The 16,173-nt window shown below is 44.9% G+C and overlaps 1 protein-coding gene across 1 annotated transcript in view; it reads right to left on the bottom strand.

Moving 5' to 3' along the window:
* Window positions 1-8,340: 8,340 nt before the first annotated feature.
* LOC125457455 (phospholipid scramblase 1-like) overlaps window positions 8,341-16,173 on the bottom strand; it is a 32,706-nt gene continuing 24,873 nt past the window's right edge. Inside the window, exons 5-6 of the mRNA XM_048541651.2 lie at window positions 14,136-14,297; window positions 8,341-8,370 (exon numbers count right to left, since the gene is read on the bottom strand). Of these exons, the coding sequence (XP_048397608.1) occupies window positions 8,341-8,370; window positions 14,136-14,297 (192 nt within the window). The remainder of the gene's footprint in view (window positions 8,371-14,135; window positions 14,298-16,173) is intronic.

Raw genomic sequence — 16,173 nt, 5'->3', positions numbered from 1 at the left:
AAGCACTGATCCCGCAATCTTGAGATCACCAAAAGGTGTAGAGCTGGATGAACACAGCAGGCCAAGCAACATCTTAGGAGCCGGAAAGCTGACGTTTCAGTCCGAGACCATTCATCAGAAATGGGCTGCGATCAAGTTAGGTTTAGGGTTTCTGATGAAGGGCCTAGGCCCGAAACGTCAGCTTTTGTGCTCCTACGATGCTGCTTGGCCTGCTGTGTTCATCCAGCTCTGTACCTTGTTATCTTATGCCTGGCACTACCTGTGCAGAAAAGCAGAGAGGGCATTTAAGGTCAGTGAAACTCCATTAGAACAGGTGAGAAATAGAAATGTAGGAGTCTATAAGCCAATGAAGTGGAGGGAAGGGACAGGAAGAATAAATGGAACATTTGTGATTGGATTTTTCTTTATTTGCTTGTGTTTTGTGGGCGTTGCTGACTGGGCATTTATCACTTGTCCCTCACTGTCCTTGAGAAGATGGTGATGAGCTATGTTCTTGAACCACTGCAGTCCATGTTGCTGTAGGTTGACCCACAATGCCCTCGGGGTGGGATTTCCAGGATTTTGACTCAGCCAGACTGAAGGAACAGCAATATATTTCCAAGTCAGGATGGTGAGTGGCTTGGATGGGAACTTGGAAGTGGTGGTGTTCCTCTGCCCTTGTCCTTCTCGTAGGTTTTGAAGGTGCAGTCTTGGATTTTTGATGAATTTCCGCAATGCATCGTGTAAGTGGTACATACTGCTGCTACAGTGTAGAAGCTCCATCTAAACTGCTGTATCGATATGCTTTCAGCCCCAATGAGCTGCAGTGAGTTTTCACTTTATTCCACCAACAAACCCAATTGGCTATCAGATTTAAGCCACAATAATGCAGAGCTTTGTCCTGGGTAAGTGATTTATGCTCTATGCACAGGGTCAACGCGAAAGGGTCTGTTAAAACAGCATGGAGTTGGAGAACTTTTTTCTGAAGAAGGGTCCCGACCAAAAACGTCAGCTTTCCTGCTCCTCTGATGCTGCCCGGCATGCTGTGCTGCTCCAGCTCCACACTGTGTTATCTCTGACTCCAGCATCTGCAGTTCTTACTATCTCTGAATGTGTCTGTTAAAATGTCTGACTGAGGAAAGATCTTTCTAGTAGAGCAAGAGGAAAACCAGGGCATAAATTTAATCTTTCATAGAAAATTTACAGTGTGGAAGCCGGCCATTCAAATCATTGAGTCCACACCCGACCTTTGCAGAACATGTCACCGAGGCCCACTGCCCTAACCTATCCCTGTAACTTTGTATTTCGCATGGCTAACCCGCCTCCCACACAGGCTTCGCATCTTCAGACTATGGGAAGTCTGCCAATGCTGTCACTTTAAGAGGTTAATTTACTCTTTTTTTGAAGAAAGATTGTAAGGTAGAGGTAACAAACTGTCACTACACAAGTAAACAATTTGTGAGGCCTTGGGGCTTTTTTTTAACATAGAGCATAGAACATAGAACATTACAGCACAGTACAGGTCCTTCGGCCCTCGATGTTGTGCCGACCTGTCATACCGATCTCAAGCCCATCTAACGTACACTATTCCATGTACGTCCATATGCTTGTCCAATGACGACTTAAATGTACCTAAAGTTGGCGAATCTACTACCGTTGCAGGCAAAGCGTTCCATTCCCTTACTACTCTCTGAGTAAAGAAACTACCTCTGTCCTATATCTTTCACCCCTCAATTCACCCCTCAATAAAGCTATGTCCCCTCGTGCTCGCTGTCACCATCCTCGGAAAAAGGCTCTCCCTATCCACCCTATCTAACCCTCTGATTATTTTATATGTTTCAATTAAGTCACCTCTCATCCTTCTTCTCTCTAATGAAAACAGCCTCAAGTCCCTCAGCCTTTCCTCGTAAGACCTTCCCTCCATACCAGGCAACATCCTAATAAATCTCCTCTGCACCCTTTCCAAAGCTTCCACATCCTTCTTATAATGCGGTGACCAGAACTGTACGCAATACTCCAAGTGCGGCTGCACCAGAGTTTTGTACAGCTTCACCATAACCTCTTGGTTCTGCAACTCGATCCCTCTATTAATAAAAGCTAAAACACTGTATGCCTTCTTAACAGCCCTGTCAACCTGGGTGGCAACTTTCAAGGATCTGTGTACATGGACACCGAGTTCTCTCTGCTCATCTACACTACCAAGAATCTTACCATTAGCCCAGTACTTTGCCTTCTGGTTACTCCTGCCAAAGTGCATCACCTCACACTTGTCTGCATTAAACTCCATTTGCCACCTCTCAGCCCAGCTCTGTAGCTTATCTATGTCTCTCTGTAACCTACAGCATCCCCTGTCACTATCCACAACTCCACTGACCTTAGTGTTGTCTGCAAATTTACTAACCCATCCTTCCTCGCCCTCATCCAGGTCATTTATAAAAATGACAAACAGCAGTGGACCCAACACCGACCCTTGTGGTACACCACTAGTAACTGGTCTCCAGGATGAACATTTCCCATCAACGACCACCCTCTGTCTTCTTTCAGCAAGCCAATTTCCGATTCAAACTGCTATATCTCCCACAATTCCATTCCTCCACATTTTGTACAATAGCCTACTGTGGGGAACCTTATCGAGCGCCTTGCTGAAATCCATATACACCACATCAACCAGTTTACTCTCATCTACCTGTTTGGTCACCTTCTCAAAGAACTCAACAAGGTTTGTGAGGCACGACCTTCCCTTCACAAAACCGTGCTGACTATCCCTAATCAATTTATTCTTTTCTAGATGATTATAAATCCTATCCCTTATAACCTTTTCCAACACTTTACCAACAACTGAGGTAAGGCTCACTGGTCTATAATTACCAGGGTTGTCTCTACTCCCCCTCTTGAACAGGGGAACCACATTTGCTATCCTCCAGTCATCTGGCACTATTCCTGTAGACAATGACGAGTTAAAGATCAATGCCAAAGGCTCGGAATTCTCCTCCCTGGCTTCCCAGAGGATCCGAGGATAAATCCCATCCGGCCCAGGGGACTTATCTATCTTCACCCTCTGAAGGATTTCTAATACCTCTTCCTTGTGAACCTCAATCCCACCTAGTCTAGTAGCCTGTATCTCAGTATTCTCCTCGACAACATTGCCATTTTCTAGAGTGAATACTGTTGAAAAATATTCATTTAGCGCTTCCCCTATCTCATCTGACTCCACACACAACTTACCACTAATATCCTTGATTGGGCCTAATCTTACTTTTGTCATTCTTTTATTCCTTAAATACCTATAGAAAGCCTTAGGGTTTACCCTGATCCTATCCGCCAACAACTTCTCATGTCTCCTCCTGGCTCTTCTGAGCTCTCTCTTTAGGTCTTTCCTGGCTACCTCGTAGCCCTCAAGTGCCCTAACTGAGCCTTCACATCTCATCCTAACATAAGCCTTCTTCTTCCTCTTGACCAGAGATTCCACCTCCTTTGTAAACCCTGGCTCCCGCACTCTACAGCTTCCTCCCTGCCTGACAGGTACATACTTATCGAGGGCACACAGGAGCTTTTCCTTGAATAAGCTCCACATTTCTAACGTGTCCATCCCCTGCTGTTTCCTTCCCTATCCTATGCTCCCTAAATCTTGCCTAATCTCATCATAATTGCCTTTCTCCCAGCTATAACTCTTGCCCAGTGGTATACACCTATCCCTTTCCATCACTAAAGTAAACATAACAGAATTGTGATCGCTATCACCAAAGTGCTCACCTACTTCCAAATCTAACACCTGGCCAGGCTCATTACTGATTACCAAATCTAATGTGGCTTCGCCCCTTGTTGGCCTATCTACATACTTTGTCAGGAAGACCTCCTGCACACATTGGACAAAAACTGACCCATCTACAGTACTCGAACTATAGTGTTCTCAGTTAATATTTGGAAAGTTGAAGTCCCCCATGACAACTACCCTGTCTCTCTCACTTCTATCGAGAATCATCTTTGCTATCCTTTCCTCTACATCTCGGGAACTATTCGGAGGCCTATAGAAAACTCCCAACAGGGTGACCTCTCTTTTCCTGTTTCTAACCTCAGCCCATACTACCTCAGTTGACGAGTCCCCAAACATCCTTTCTGCAACAGTAATACTGTCCTTGGCCAACAATGCCACACCTCCGCCCCTTTTACCATCTTCTCTGTTCTTACTGAAACATCTAAATCCCAGAACCTGCAACAACCATTCCTATCCCTGCTCTATCCATGTCTCCGAAATGGCCACAACGTCGAAGTCCCAGGTACCAACCCATGCTGCAAGTTCACCCACCTTATTCCGGACGCTCCTGGCATTGAAGTAGACACACTTCAAACCAACTTCTTGCTTGCCGGTGCCATCTTGCTTCCCTGAAACTTTATTTCGGACAACCCTACTCTCAACCTTTTCTATAGTCGATCTACAATTTTGGTGCCTATCCCCCTGCTGAATTAGTTTAAACCCACCTGAATAGCCTTAGCAAATTTCCCCCCCAGGATATCAGTACCCCTCTGGTTCAGGTGAGGACCATCTTGCTTGTAGAGGTCCCACCTACCCCAGAAACAGCCACAATTATCCAAGAATCCAAAACCCTCCCTCCAGCACCATCCCTGTAGCCACGTGTTCAACTCCTCTCTCTCCCTAGTCCTCGTCTCACTAGCACGTGGCACGGGCAAGAAACCAGAGACAACAACTCTGTCCGTCCTAGCTCTCAGCTTCCATCCTAGCTCCCTGAATTTCTGCCTTAAATCCCCATCTCTCTTCCTACCTATGTCATTGCTGCCAATGTGGACCACGACTTGGGGCTGCTCCCCCTCCCGCTTAAAGATCCCAAAAACACGATCAGAGACATCACGAAGCCTGGCACCTGGGAGGCAACACACCAACCGTGAGTCTCTCTCGTCCCCACAGAACCTCCTATCTGTCCCCCTAACTATGGAGTCCCCAATGACTACTGCTCTGCTCGTCTTCCCCCTTCCCTTCTGAGCAGCAGGCACAGACTCTGTGCTAGAGACCTGTGCCCCACTGCTTTCCCCTGGTAAGTACCCCCCCCCCAACAGTATCCAAAACGGTATACTTATTGTTGAGGGGAATGGCCACAGGGGATCCCTGCACTGCCTGCCGGTTCCCTTTCCGTCCCCTGACCGTAACCCATCTGCCTTTCTCCTGTACTTGAGGAGTGACTACCTCCCTGTAACTCCTCTCAATAACGCCCTCTGCCTCCCGAATGATCCGAAGTTCATCCAGCTCCAGCTCCAGTTCCCTAACGCGGTTTTCAAGGAGCTGGAGTTGGGTGCACTTCCCGCAGATGTAGTCAGCAGGGACACTAGTGGTGATCCTTACCTCCCACATTCTGCAGGAGGAACATTCAACTGCCCTGACCTCCGTTCCCATTATTCTAAATTCCCTAGACTTAAAAAATAAAGAATAAGCAATAAACCTGTTACCTTACCAATCAGGCACACAGAACCTTTTTTTTTGGTTAGAGGAGGAGGATGGGTGGGAGACAATACCCGAGTAGTGTTTCGGGTAACGCAACCACACAAATATATTACCTCACTCACTCACCAGTCCCGTGTCTGCTCCTGCTCAGTGTACCTCCGCCTATTCATGAGGTAAGCTTTTTAAAGATTCAAAAACAGTGACTCACCGGCATCCCGAAGTTGGAACAATGGAACCAGCCTGGGTGTGGCTAGGCTTTCGAGTTTCTTTTTCAGTTTTTAGGTTTCGTTTTAAGCTGAGGCCTTTGGGGCCTCAAAAGAGTTACCAGTTTCAGTCAATGTCTCCTAATTGCTACACTCTCTGAATCATCTCTTGGTGTTCCTTCCTCCTGGATTGGAGAACTGCATCTGAGACTCTGTGTCTGAATTTTCCTTTTTGCCAACGGGCGTGTTTATGGGATGTTACCATATTGGAACAGTTAATTAATAATAACAGTTATTATATCAATTATTCAGTTAAGTTTTCCAATGGTTAAATTATTCTAAATTCCTCTTTCTTTCATTTGCATTTTAACTGTTGCCTTTAAACAAACTGCATTTTGTTTCACTTGGAATAGTTTCACCAGTTGCATCACATTTAGAACACAGCACTTCACATCTACCTTTAAAATAAGAAAATGTTTGGGTCTAGGCTACTTTCTTTAGATAGTTTGTGGGGCGTCAGGTCTTGTCAATAACAGACGAAACCCACACTGACACAAGAGAATGTGCAAACTCCAGACAGACAATCATCCGAGGAATTAAGCCCAAGTCCGCACTGTGAGACAGCGGTGCTAACCACTGCAGCCCACTTTTTGTGAGATGAGGGGACCAGGTTCTAACACATTTCATGATGTAATGCTTCATGTTGCATTTCTTCTGGAACAAAGCAAAATGAATTGTGTATATTAAAGCTTCCCTGGGGCCACATGATTATTTTCACTGAAGATCTTCTTTCAAACTGTAAAATCAAACAACATCAACTTGCAACATCACGCACAGTAACTTTCTCTTTTAGAAACCTGGGCCTTGAGATAAGGTGTAGGGCGTGAGACTTCGATCACTCGACCTGTTCTGTGTGAAATGTTTCCTTTATAAGAACCAAGGAATGAATTCCATGCATCTACGTGGACGCTAGATTCATCGAGACCAACAATTTCAGATTATAACTTCTGTTCCTGATTTAGCTATGGGTGGGATGCTCCAAGGGTCAGTGTGGGCTCCTTGGGCTGAAGGCCCTGTTTCCACACTGTAGAGATTCTACAAATCTGTGATCAAGCTGCAGATGCTGGTCACGGTTGTTACTGTTATGACGTACATCTCGAAGCCTATTTTTGCTTGTTTCTGCTTATCACATTTCTTTTGCCCCGCCCTTTGTCATTAAAATCTCTTTTCTCTGCTGCCATATCACAGAAACTCCCTACTGTTCATTTCCTCTTTTCCTCTTTCCCCTGGTTATAGAGCTTGCTTAAAAGCAGTTTGCATGCATTTAACCACTTCCAGTTTTTAAGGGAAGTAATTAAGCTTTAACCAATTAACTTTCAATTTTATGCTTGAACTTTATTTAGTTTTGCTCTCTGCAGACATTGAGTAATTCCAGAAATTTTTGCTTTTATTTAAGCATGCAAACCATTGCCAATCATGTCATAATTCCAGGATTGATTACTTGTGAGTTTTAGAAGTAAACCATAGTGCGTAGTTTCCACACACCGGCATCCTTTCCATCGTGCCATCATTCGAGTTCTCCTTGTTCCCCACTGAGGCACTTCCTCACACTCAACATGGTGATACTTCACCTTACTGGGGATGTCAATGCCAAGCCAATTAATTTTCAACAAGAAAGGGCACACGTTTTCTAGGAAGGGGCGATCCATAGAGAGTGGGAATACATGTCTTGAAATAGCTTCACAATCATATGATACCTGTAAATATACAGTCATGGAGTCATCAAGCTGTACATCATGGAAACAAACCCTTTGGTCCAACTCATCCATGCTAACCAGATATCCTAAATTAATCCAGTCCCATTTGCCAGCATTTGGCTCATATCCCTGTAAACCCTTTCTATCCATATACCCATTCAGACGCCTTTTAAATGTTGTCACTGTACCAGCCACCACCACTTTCTCTGGCAGCTCCTTCCATACACGTACCACCCTCTGCATGAAAACCCTTTGGTCCCTTTTAAATCTTTTCTCTCTCACCTTAAACCTATGCTCTCTGGTTTTGGACTCCCCTACCCTGAGGGAAAGACCTTGTCTATTCAGCCTATCCCCTTCAGGCTTTGACATTTCAGGGAAAATAGCCCCAGCCTATTCAGCCTCTCCCTAGAGCTCAAACCCTCCAACCCTGGCAACATCCTTGTAAATCTTTTCTGAACCCTTTCGAGTTTAACAACATCCTTCCTATAGGAATCTTCCAAGGAGACCAGAAGTGCACACAGTATTCCGAAAGTCACCTAACCAGTGTCCTTCCCAGCCGCAACATGACCTTCCAACCCCTGTACTCAGTCAATTGACCAATAAAGGCCAGCACGGCTTCACCACCCTGTCTACTCTACTTTCAAAAAAGTATGATCCTGCACTGCAAGGTCTCTTTTTTCAGCAACATTCCCAGGACCTTGGCATTAAGAGTATACCCTCCCCAGGACCTTAACTTTTAGTGTATAAGCCCTGCCCTGATGTACCTTTCCAACATACAGTGCCTCACATTTACCTAAATCGAACTCTATCTGCACTCAGCCCATTGGCCCATCTGATCAAGCACAATTAATACTATAATTTGAGGTGCAGGGAAGAGAGAGGGATGTGTCTACTTACCTAGGCTATATCTTTTCCTATCTACCACATTCCAATTATTCACTTCTCATCATGGTGTTGTTTCGAAGTACATATAATCCTGCAAGAGAACAGTTTCATTCAATATTCAGCTACATTGTGCCCCTTAGCATGGAAAAAACACACCTTAACGTTCTTTGCAGAAAGATCATCAAAGAAATCTGATATGGAGCCAAAGATGGTATCTGGAAAAGTGACAAAAAGCCTGGTGAAAGATGTAAATTTTCAGAAGTTCCTAAAGGAAAGGAAGGAGACTAAAATCTGAAGACATTTGTTCTGATAGCTCAGAGAGCAGAAGGCCACCATCATGACACAATGAGATTTTCAGGATGCCCTGGAGATCAGAGCTCTTGGACAGTAAGAGTTGGAGAAGGCCATGTGGAAAGGGGGATTAGGGAAGCCAGAAAGGATTTTGCGCCAAATTTGAACTTTCTCCATCACAGGGATTCAAGGACAGAGTTTTGTAGCTTAGAGAGTTTGTGTTGGCTAGAAGAATTGGAACAATCAAATTTGGACATGGGAAAGATATTGTGGAAGCTTATACAAGTGGAAGAGTTAAGAGATGGGCTATGTCGTGGAGGCGGTCATTGTAATAAAGACGTTTGGAGTTGGAAGCTCGCTTAGAGACAAACTGGATGTTATGGTCACTCCCAACAGATTCATGTCAAACCAAATTACTTACATTTCAGAAAAGAACTATATATATTTATATATCTTATAAATATACACAGATATATGTTACATATATGTTCCTTTATATCATGATGCAACTGATGTCAGCAAATGTCAAGAAATGTTGACCTAACTTGTTCCACTCACATTTTGTGAATGAATAAGCAGGAGGATCAGTTGGAGGAAGCTACGGTAAACTGCTGTACCAGCTAGCAGCATGAAATTATGTGTCCTCAACCAGAATGATGACAGTATGGAGAGGGGTTTCTCCCCAGTATGTGGGAAAAGATGGTTTATCTTCCCTCACCAAATGCCCATATTTGCCTGTTCTCAGTAAGGGTGGCAGGAAGCTGCACATGAACAAGGATTGCAAATGATTTATGTCTCTATTTCCCAATCCTGGGATGCAAAAGGTCATATGGAAATATTACCATTGATGAGGCTTTGGAGAGGGTGCAAAGGGGGTTTACCAGGATGCTGCCTGGGCTGGAGGGCTTGTCTTACGAGGCGATGTTGACTGAGCTCGGACTTTTCTCTCTGGCGAGAAAGAGGAAGAGAGGTGACCTGATCGAGGTGTACAAGGTAATGAGAGGCATGGATAGAGTCGATAGCCAGAGACTTTTCCCCAGGGCAGGATTGACTGCCACGAGGGGTCATAGTTTTAAGGTGTTAGGAGGAAGGTATAGAGGAGACGTCAGAGGGAGGTTCTTCACCCAGAGAGTTACGAGCGCATGGAATAGTTTACCAGTGGTAGTGGTGGAAGCGGAGTCATTAGTGACATTTAAGCGACTGCTGGACATGCACATAGACAGCAGTGAATTGAGGGGAATGTAGATTATTTTATTTTTGGATTAGGATTATTCCACGGCACAACATTGTGGGCCAAAGGGCTGTACTTTTCTATGTTCTATGTTCTATGTTCTATGTTCTATGGCAATTGATGTCGTAGAAATGTTGAAACTGATTCTTGTTCAATAACCTTAATTTTGTTGAAATTGCTACCCTCACGTTTTATTTCCTAATTCTACAACAGGATAGTTAAATATCTTCTTAATCACACCCATCAAAGACAGGGAGGCGATTTGAATTTTACCTCAGGGTAGGCAGGTATAAAAATGCAGACAAGCGAGAAGTGTAGGTCACCTGTCCTTTTGAGTCTGCTCCAGAATCCAATACGATCATGGCTGATCTGATTGCAACCTAAGCTCTACTTTCCTACACATTCCCAATAATTTTCCACGCGCTTGGTCATCATGGTCCTGCCTTATAAAAAATTTAAAGAATCTGCACCAATTGCTTTTAGATCAGGGGAACTCCAAAGACTTTCAACCCTCTGAGAGAAGGCTAATAACAGATGTTGAGCTAATAACAGATGTTGAGCTATCTCTGGGTGTCTCTTGCCATGTGGTTGCCCTGATGGGAAAGTCCCAGTAGTATCTCCATGATTATACATTGATGTCTGTATCGCCGCCACCTCTTGCTCCCCAGTGGAGCTTGAACAGTTCATCCACTTCACCAACACCTTCCACCCCAACCTTCAGTTCACCTGGGCCATCTCCAGCACATCCCTCACCTTCCTGGACCTCTCAGTCCCCATCTCAGGCAACCAACTTGAAACTGATGTCTATTTCAAGCCCACCGACTCCCACAGCTACCTAGAATACACCTCCTCCCACCCACCCTCCTGCAACAATTCCATCCCCTATTCCCAATTCCTCCGCCTCTGCCGCATCTGCTCCCACGATGAGACATCCCACTCCCGTACATCCCAGATGTCCAAGTTCTTCAAGGACCGCAACTTTCCCCCCACAGTGGTCGAGAATGCCCTTGACTGCGTCTCCCACATTTCCCGCAACACATCCCTCACACCCCGCCCCCGCCACAACCGCCCAAAGAGGATCCCCCTCGTTCTCACACACCACCCCACCAACCTCCGGATACAACGCATCATTCTCTGACACTTCCGCCATCTACAATCTGACCCCACCACCCAAGACATTTTTCCATCCCCACCCTTGTCTGCTTTCCGGAGAGACCACTCTCTCTGTGACTCCCTTGTTCGCTCCACACTGCCCTCCAACCCCACCACACCCGGCACCTTCCCCTGCAACTGCAGGAAATGCTACACTTGCCCCCACACCTCCTCCCTCACCCCAATCCCAGGCCCCAAGATGACTTTCCACATTAAGCAGAGGTTCACCTGCAAATCTGCCAATGTGGTATACTACATCCACTGTACCCGGTGTGGCTCCCTCTACATTGGGGAAACCAAGCGGAGGCTTGGGGACCGCTTTGCAGAACCCCTCCGCTCAGTTCGCAATAAACAACTGCACCTCCCAGTCACAAACCATTTCCATTCCCCCTCCCACTCTTTAGATGACATGTTCATCATGGGCCTCCTGCAGTGCCACAATGATGCCACCCGAAGATTGCAGGAACAGCAACTCATATTCCGCCTGGGAACGCGGCAGCCCAATGGTATCAATGTGGACTTCACCAGCTTCAAAATCTCCCCTTCCCCCACCGCACCCCAAAACCAGCCCAGTTCGTCCCCTCCCCCCACTGCACCATACAACCAGCCCAGCTCTTCCACTCCACCCACTGCATCCCAAAACCAGTCCAACCTGTCTCTGCCTCCCTAACCTGTTCATTCTCTCACCCATCCCTTCCTCCCACCCCAAGCCGCACCTCCATCTCCTACCTACTAACCTCATCCCACCTCCTTGACCTGTCCGTCTTCCCTGGACTGACCTATCCCCTCCCTACCTCCCCACCTATACTCTCCTCTCCCCTATCTTCTTTACTCTCCATTTTCGGTCCGTCTCCCCCTCTCTCCCTATTTATTCCAGAACCCTCACCCCATCCCCCTCTCTGATGAAGGGTCTAGGCCTGAAACGTCAGCTTTTGTGCTCCTGAGATGCTGCTGGGCCTGCTGTGTTCATCCAGCCTCACATTTTATTATCACGCTAACTCTATTTTCTCCTTCACAGATGATCCCAGACCTGCTGAGCTTTTCCAGCAACTTGTTTTGTTCTTGATTTACAGCATCTGCAGCTCTTTGGGTTTTTTATAGTTCAACTTTAATGGTAGTCTCATTGGCTTCTGTCCGCTGAGCCAAAATGTTGGCTTAAAACCTAAGGCTATGAGACATCAGAATACAGCTTGGTTATTGGACAGTGTCAAACTCCCATCCATAGAAATGTTAAACTGGGAGAAGACTAGCCTCCCTTTCTTGCGTGACTTGCAGTTAGGTCTTTCTTAGCAGCTGCCTTATTGTCTCCACTTTTCCTTTTTTATCCTCAGACTAATCCAACTCTCCTCCTTTCTCCTCAAAGCCTTTTGAGTTCATCTTTAAATATTATACCTTCCCCTTTTGTTAATTTTACGGTATTTTGGAAATGGACGCAAGAACTGTTTGGGAAAAGAAATGGAAGATTTGGACTATTTGGACACTTCCTGGATTGAGAAGAGCTTGTGCCACGTGCTTGGAGTCAGTGGGTTAATGAATACTAATGTTCAAATGAATTTTACTGGAAATCAAGTGTCTTCAAAGAAGCAGTAACGTAAAACTTTCAAGGTGAGACGAGATGGAGTTTATTAATTCCTTGGAAAACTCAGATGTGAGAGGACTACAGCCCCTATAACAGCAACAGTGTGGTTTCACTTCCCACATCTGCTGAGGTGTTGATTAAGGGCTCTCCTTCTCAATCTTTCCATTAGCCTGAGGCAGGGTGACACTCAGGTTAAACCGCCACCCGTCATAGCCTGCAGATAGTAAGAACTGCCAATGCTAGACTCACAAATAACACAGTGTGGTGCTGAAGGAACACAGCAGGCCAGGCAGCATCAGAGGAGCAGGAAAGTCGATGTTTCAGGTAAGAACACTTTCAGTTTGGGGGTGGCATGGTGGCTCAGTGGTTAGCACTGCTTCCTCACATCACCAGGGACCCAGGTTCAATTCCTCCCCCAAGCGACCGTCTGTGTGGAGTTTGCACATTCTCTCCATGTCTGCGTGGATTTCTGCCAGGTGCTCCAGTTTCTTCCCACTGTCCAAAAAGGTGCAGGCTAGGTGGATTAGCCATGCTAAATCTTCCATAGTGTTCAGGGATGTGTAGATTAGGTGGGTTAGAGGGGGATGGGTCTGGGTGGGATGCTGTGAGGGTCAGTGTGGGCTTGTTGGTCTGAAGGGCCTGTTTCCACGATGTAGGGATCCTGTGATTGATTCCATAATCTTTAGTTTTGGACTCCCCTACCCTGGGGAAGAGATCTTGGCTATTCACCCTATCCATGGCCTTCACGATTTTATAAACCTCTGTAAGGTCACCCCTCAGCCTCTGATGCTCCAAGGAAAATAGCCCCAGCCTATTCAGCCTTCCCCTGTAGCTCAAACCCTCCAACCCGGGCAATATCCTTGTAAATCTTTACTGAACCCTTTCAAGTTTCACAACATCCTTCCTACGGCAGGAAAACTGGACCTGAATGCAATATTCCAAAGGTGGTCTAATAAATGTCCTGCATAGCCACAACATGGCTACCCAACTCCTCTACTCAATGCACTGACCAATAAAGGAAAGCATACCAAATGCCTTCTTCACTGCCCTGTGATTCCATTTTCAAGGAACCAAGAACCTGAACTCCAAGATCTCATTGTTCGTCTCACTCCCTAGGACCCTACTGTTAAGTGTAGAAGTCCTGCTCTGATTTGTCTTACCAAAATGCAACTGGGCTCAAGTATCAGTGCACTCCTCTTCTTATGCTTCAATTAAGAAAAGATTACCACTTGTGGAAAAGATGCTGTTATGGTGCAATGTTTCTGTCTCTACCTTTGCAGCAAGAGTGTCAGGTTCAAATCCCACAGGTATCAAAGAAATTTAACAGCAATTTCAAAACAGCTTGGTTTAAATAAAATCACCACTTGTGGGAACACATTCCAAACTGCAATAACAACAAGGAAGATTTTCTCTTCTTCTTATCTCCAATTAATCCTTCAATTTGTAAAATATATTACTTTGTGTATATTTATTTAATTTTCTCTTCAATGTCTTAGTTTGTAAAGATACACAAGGGCGAGTCATCTTTCTTTGTAAGACAGACTGTTCGGCTCTGCTGTCGGCCAATTATAGTTGCATGTTTTATCAAAATCTTTATACTTACAATTAAAAAACATAAACCCAACAGGGCTGTTTTAATCCTAACATCCAACACCATTGGAAAGTCGATCTCAAAGTTATCTATATCTGTGAAAGCTTCAGTAAAAATTCCACTCCAATTCTTTGTTATCTTTCCGATTGTTTTTGATGCATCAAAGCCCTGAATCTGTAATAAAATAATAAAAATGGTAACAACACATGACCTCGATCAACGGAATTGAATGATATTTCTACTTGAAAAAAAGGAATTGCATTTCTGTAGCGCCTTTTACTGTTGTATACAGATGGAAGGATCAGAAAGGATGAATGTTGAGGGGAGTGTGGAGCAGTGTTCACTACAACAGTGTCACAGGGACGTGGTGGGAGGCCCACTTCGGATCACGATGGAATAAGTCATACCAGTTGGGTTGGCCTCGTTGACTCTAACAAAGCCTAATGCTTCAATGTTACAGTGGTTGCTTAGTTCATTTGGCTGGTTGATTGTTCTGCAGGTTGAATTCCTGCACCAGCTGAGATTACATTGCAGAACTCTCTCTCTCTCTCAACCTCTTGCCACATCTCAGATTAAAGCACCATCGGTCATCTCTCTCTAATGGGACTGTGGCTACTTACTTTTCAACTCATGCCTGTCATGCAATAAGATACATCTTATTTAAAACAAGAGCCTCTTGTTGTTAGATTACCAAATGACTTTCCTCGATCATAGTAGCCCAAACCGACTAAATGGGTCCCCAACTGAAAAGAGGTTAATGGCAGCAAATCCAACTCAGTGTAAGCAACAGATGAGCACTGCTTGGCCTGCTGTGTTCATCCAGCTCCACACTTTGTTATCTACGATGAGCAATGCCTTGGATTGACTACACAACATGGATGGACAGTTTGATTTATAAAACAGAGTGGATATGCTTGGAAATTTTTTCACTGGAGCATAGGAGGTTGATGGGTGACCTTATTGAGGTTTATAAAATCATGAGAGGCATTGATAGAATGAATAGCATTGACTTTTTTCCCCTAAGGTGCGGAGCTCCAAACTAGGGGGGGCATATTTTTAAGTTGAGAGGAGAAAGATTTAAAAAGGAGATGAGGTGCAACTTCTTTAGACAGAGAGTGGCTTGTGTGTAGAATGAACTGACAGAGGGAATGGTGACGCAGGTGCTGTTTAAAAAACATTTGGATAAGTATATGAATAAGAAAGTTTTGGAGGGATATGGGCTGAACATAAGCAGATGGGACTACTTTAGTTTGGGAACATGGTCAGCGTTGGACTGAACGGTTTATTTCCATGCTGTATTACTGTATAGTATTGTAGTAATCAGCGCAGATTCCATTGATGTCCCTCAATACTAGCAGCTTTAGACGTGCAAGATTCTAACAGAGATTAATATAAGAAAGCTGCTCCTGGACATAGTCAGCATTTAGGAAGATCTGAGCATTCATGAGCCCTACAGAAGAAACCCTTGTGGCAAGATTAATTGAGACGGAATCTACAATTGACAGTAAAGGCATTGCAGACCATATAAGTGAAAGTGTTCTGAAATCCCTGGAGCTTGAGTTTGGTCATTGTTCCAATGCAGTTATAGATTGCAGCTAGTGCCAATGGACCATAAGAGCCAATGGGAGCTGAGCTTTCGATGATGATCACATTGTCATTGGGAGTTGTTCAAGACTGGAGCAGCTTTATCGTCTGGGATAATGAAAAGGGAAGTAATTTCTGTGCCTGTTGAGTATCGATAGCACAGCAGTCAACAAGTGACATGACCTCTGTAAGAGAAATCAAGGGGCACAAAAGAAATTTAATGCAATGTCACAGAGCTAAGAACACCATGAAGCCAGCGTGAAGGGAACAAAGGAGCATTTTAGAATACCAGGCAGACAAGATTTAACTGAAGAAGAGCCTGCAGAAAAAGGCAGAAAATCCATTGGTCAAAACACGGTATTTATTCAAATTACAGTCAGCAGGAATTACCGGCAAAACAATAAAGAACAGAGTCCACTTTTCAAAGCTGAGAATAGTGAATGCTACGGTACAGAAGGAGGCTATT

This window comes from Stegostoma tigrinum, chromosome 14 (assembly GCF_030684315.1).
Source record: "Stegostoma tigrinum isolate sSteTig4 chromosome 14, sSteTig4.hap1, whole genome shotgun sequence".
Taxonomy (NCBI): Eukaryota; Metazoa; Chordata; class Chondrichthyes; order Orectolobiformes; family Stegostomatidae; genus Stegostoma; species Stegostoma tigrinum.
This window is presented reverse-complemented; position numbering and strand designations above follow the sequence as displayed.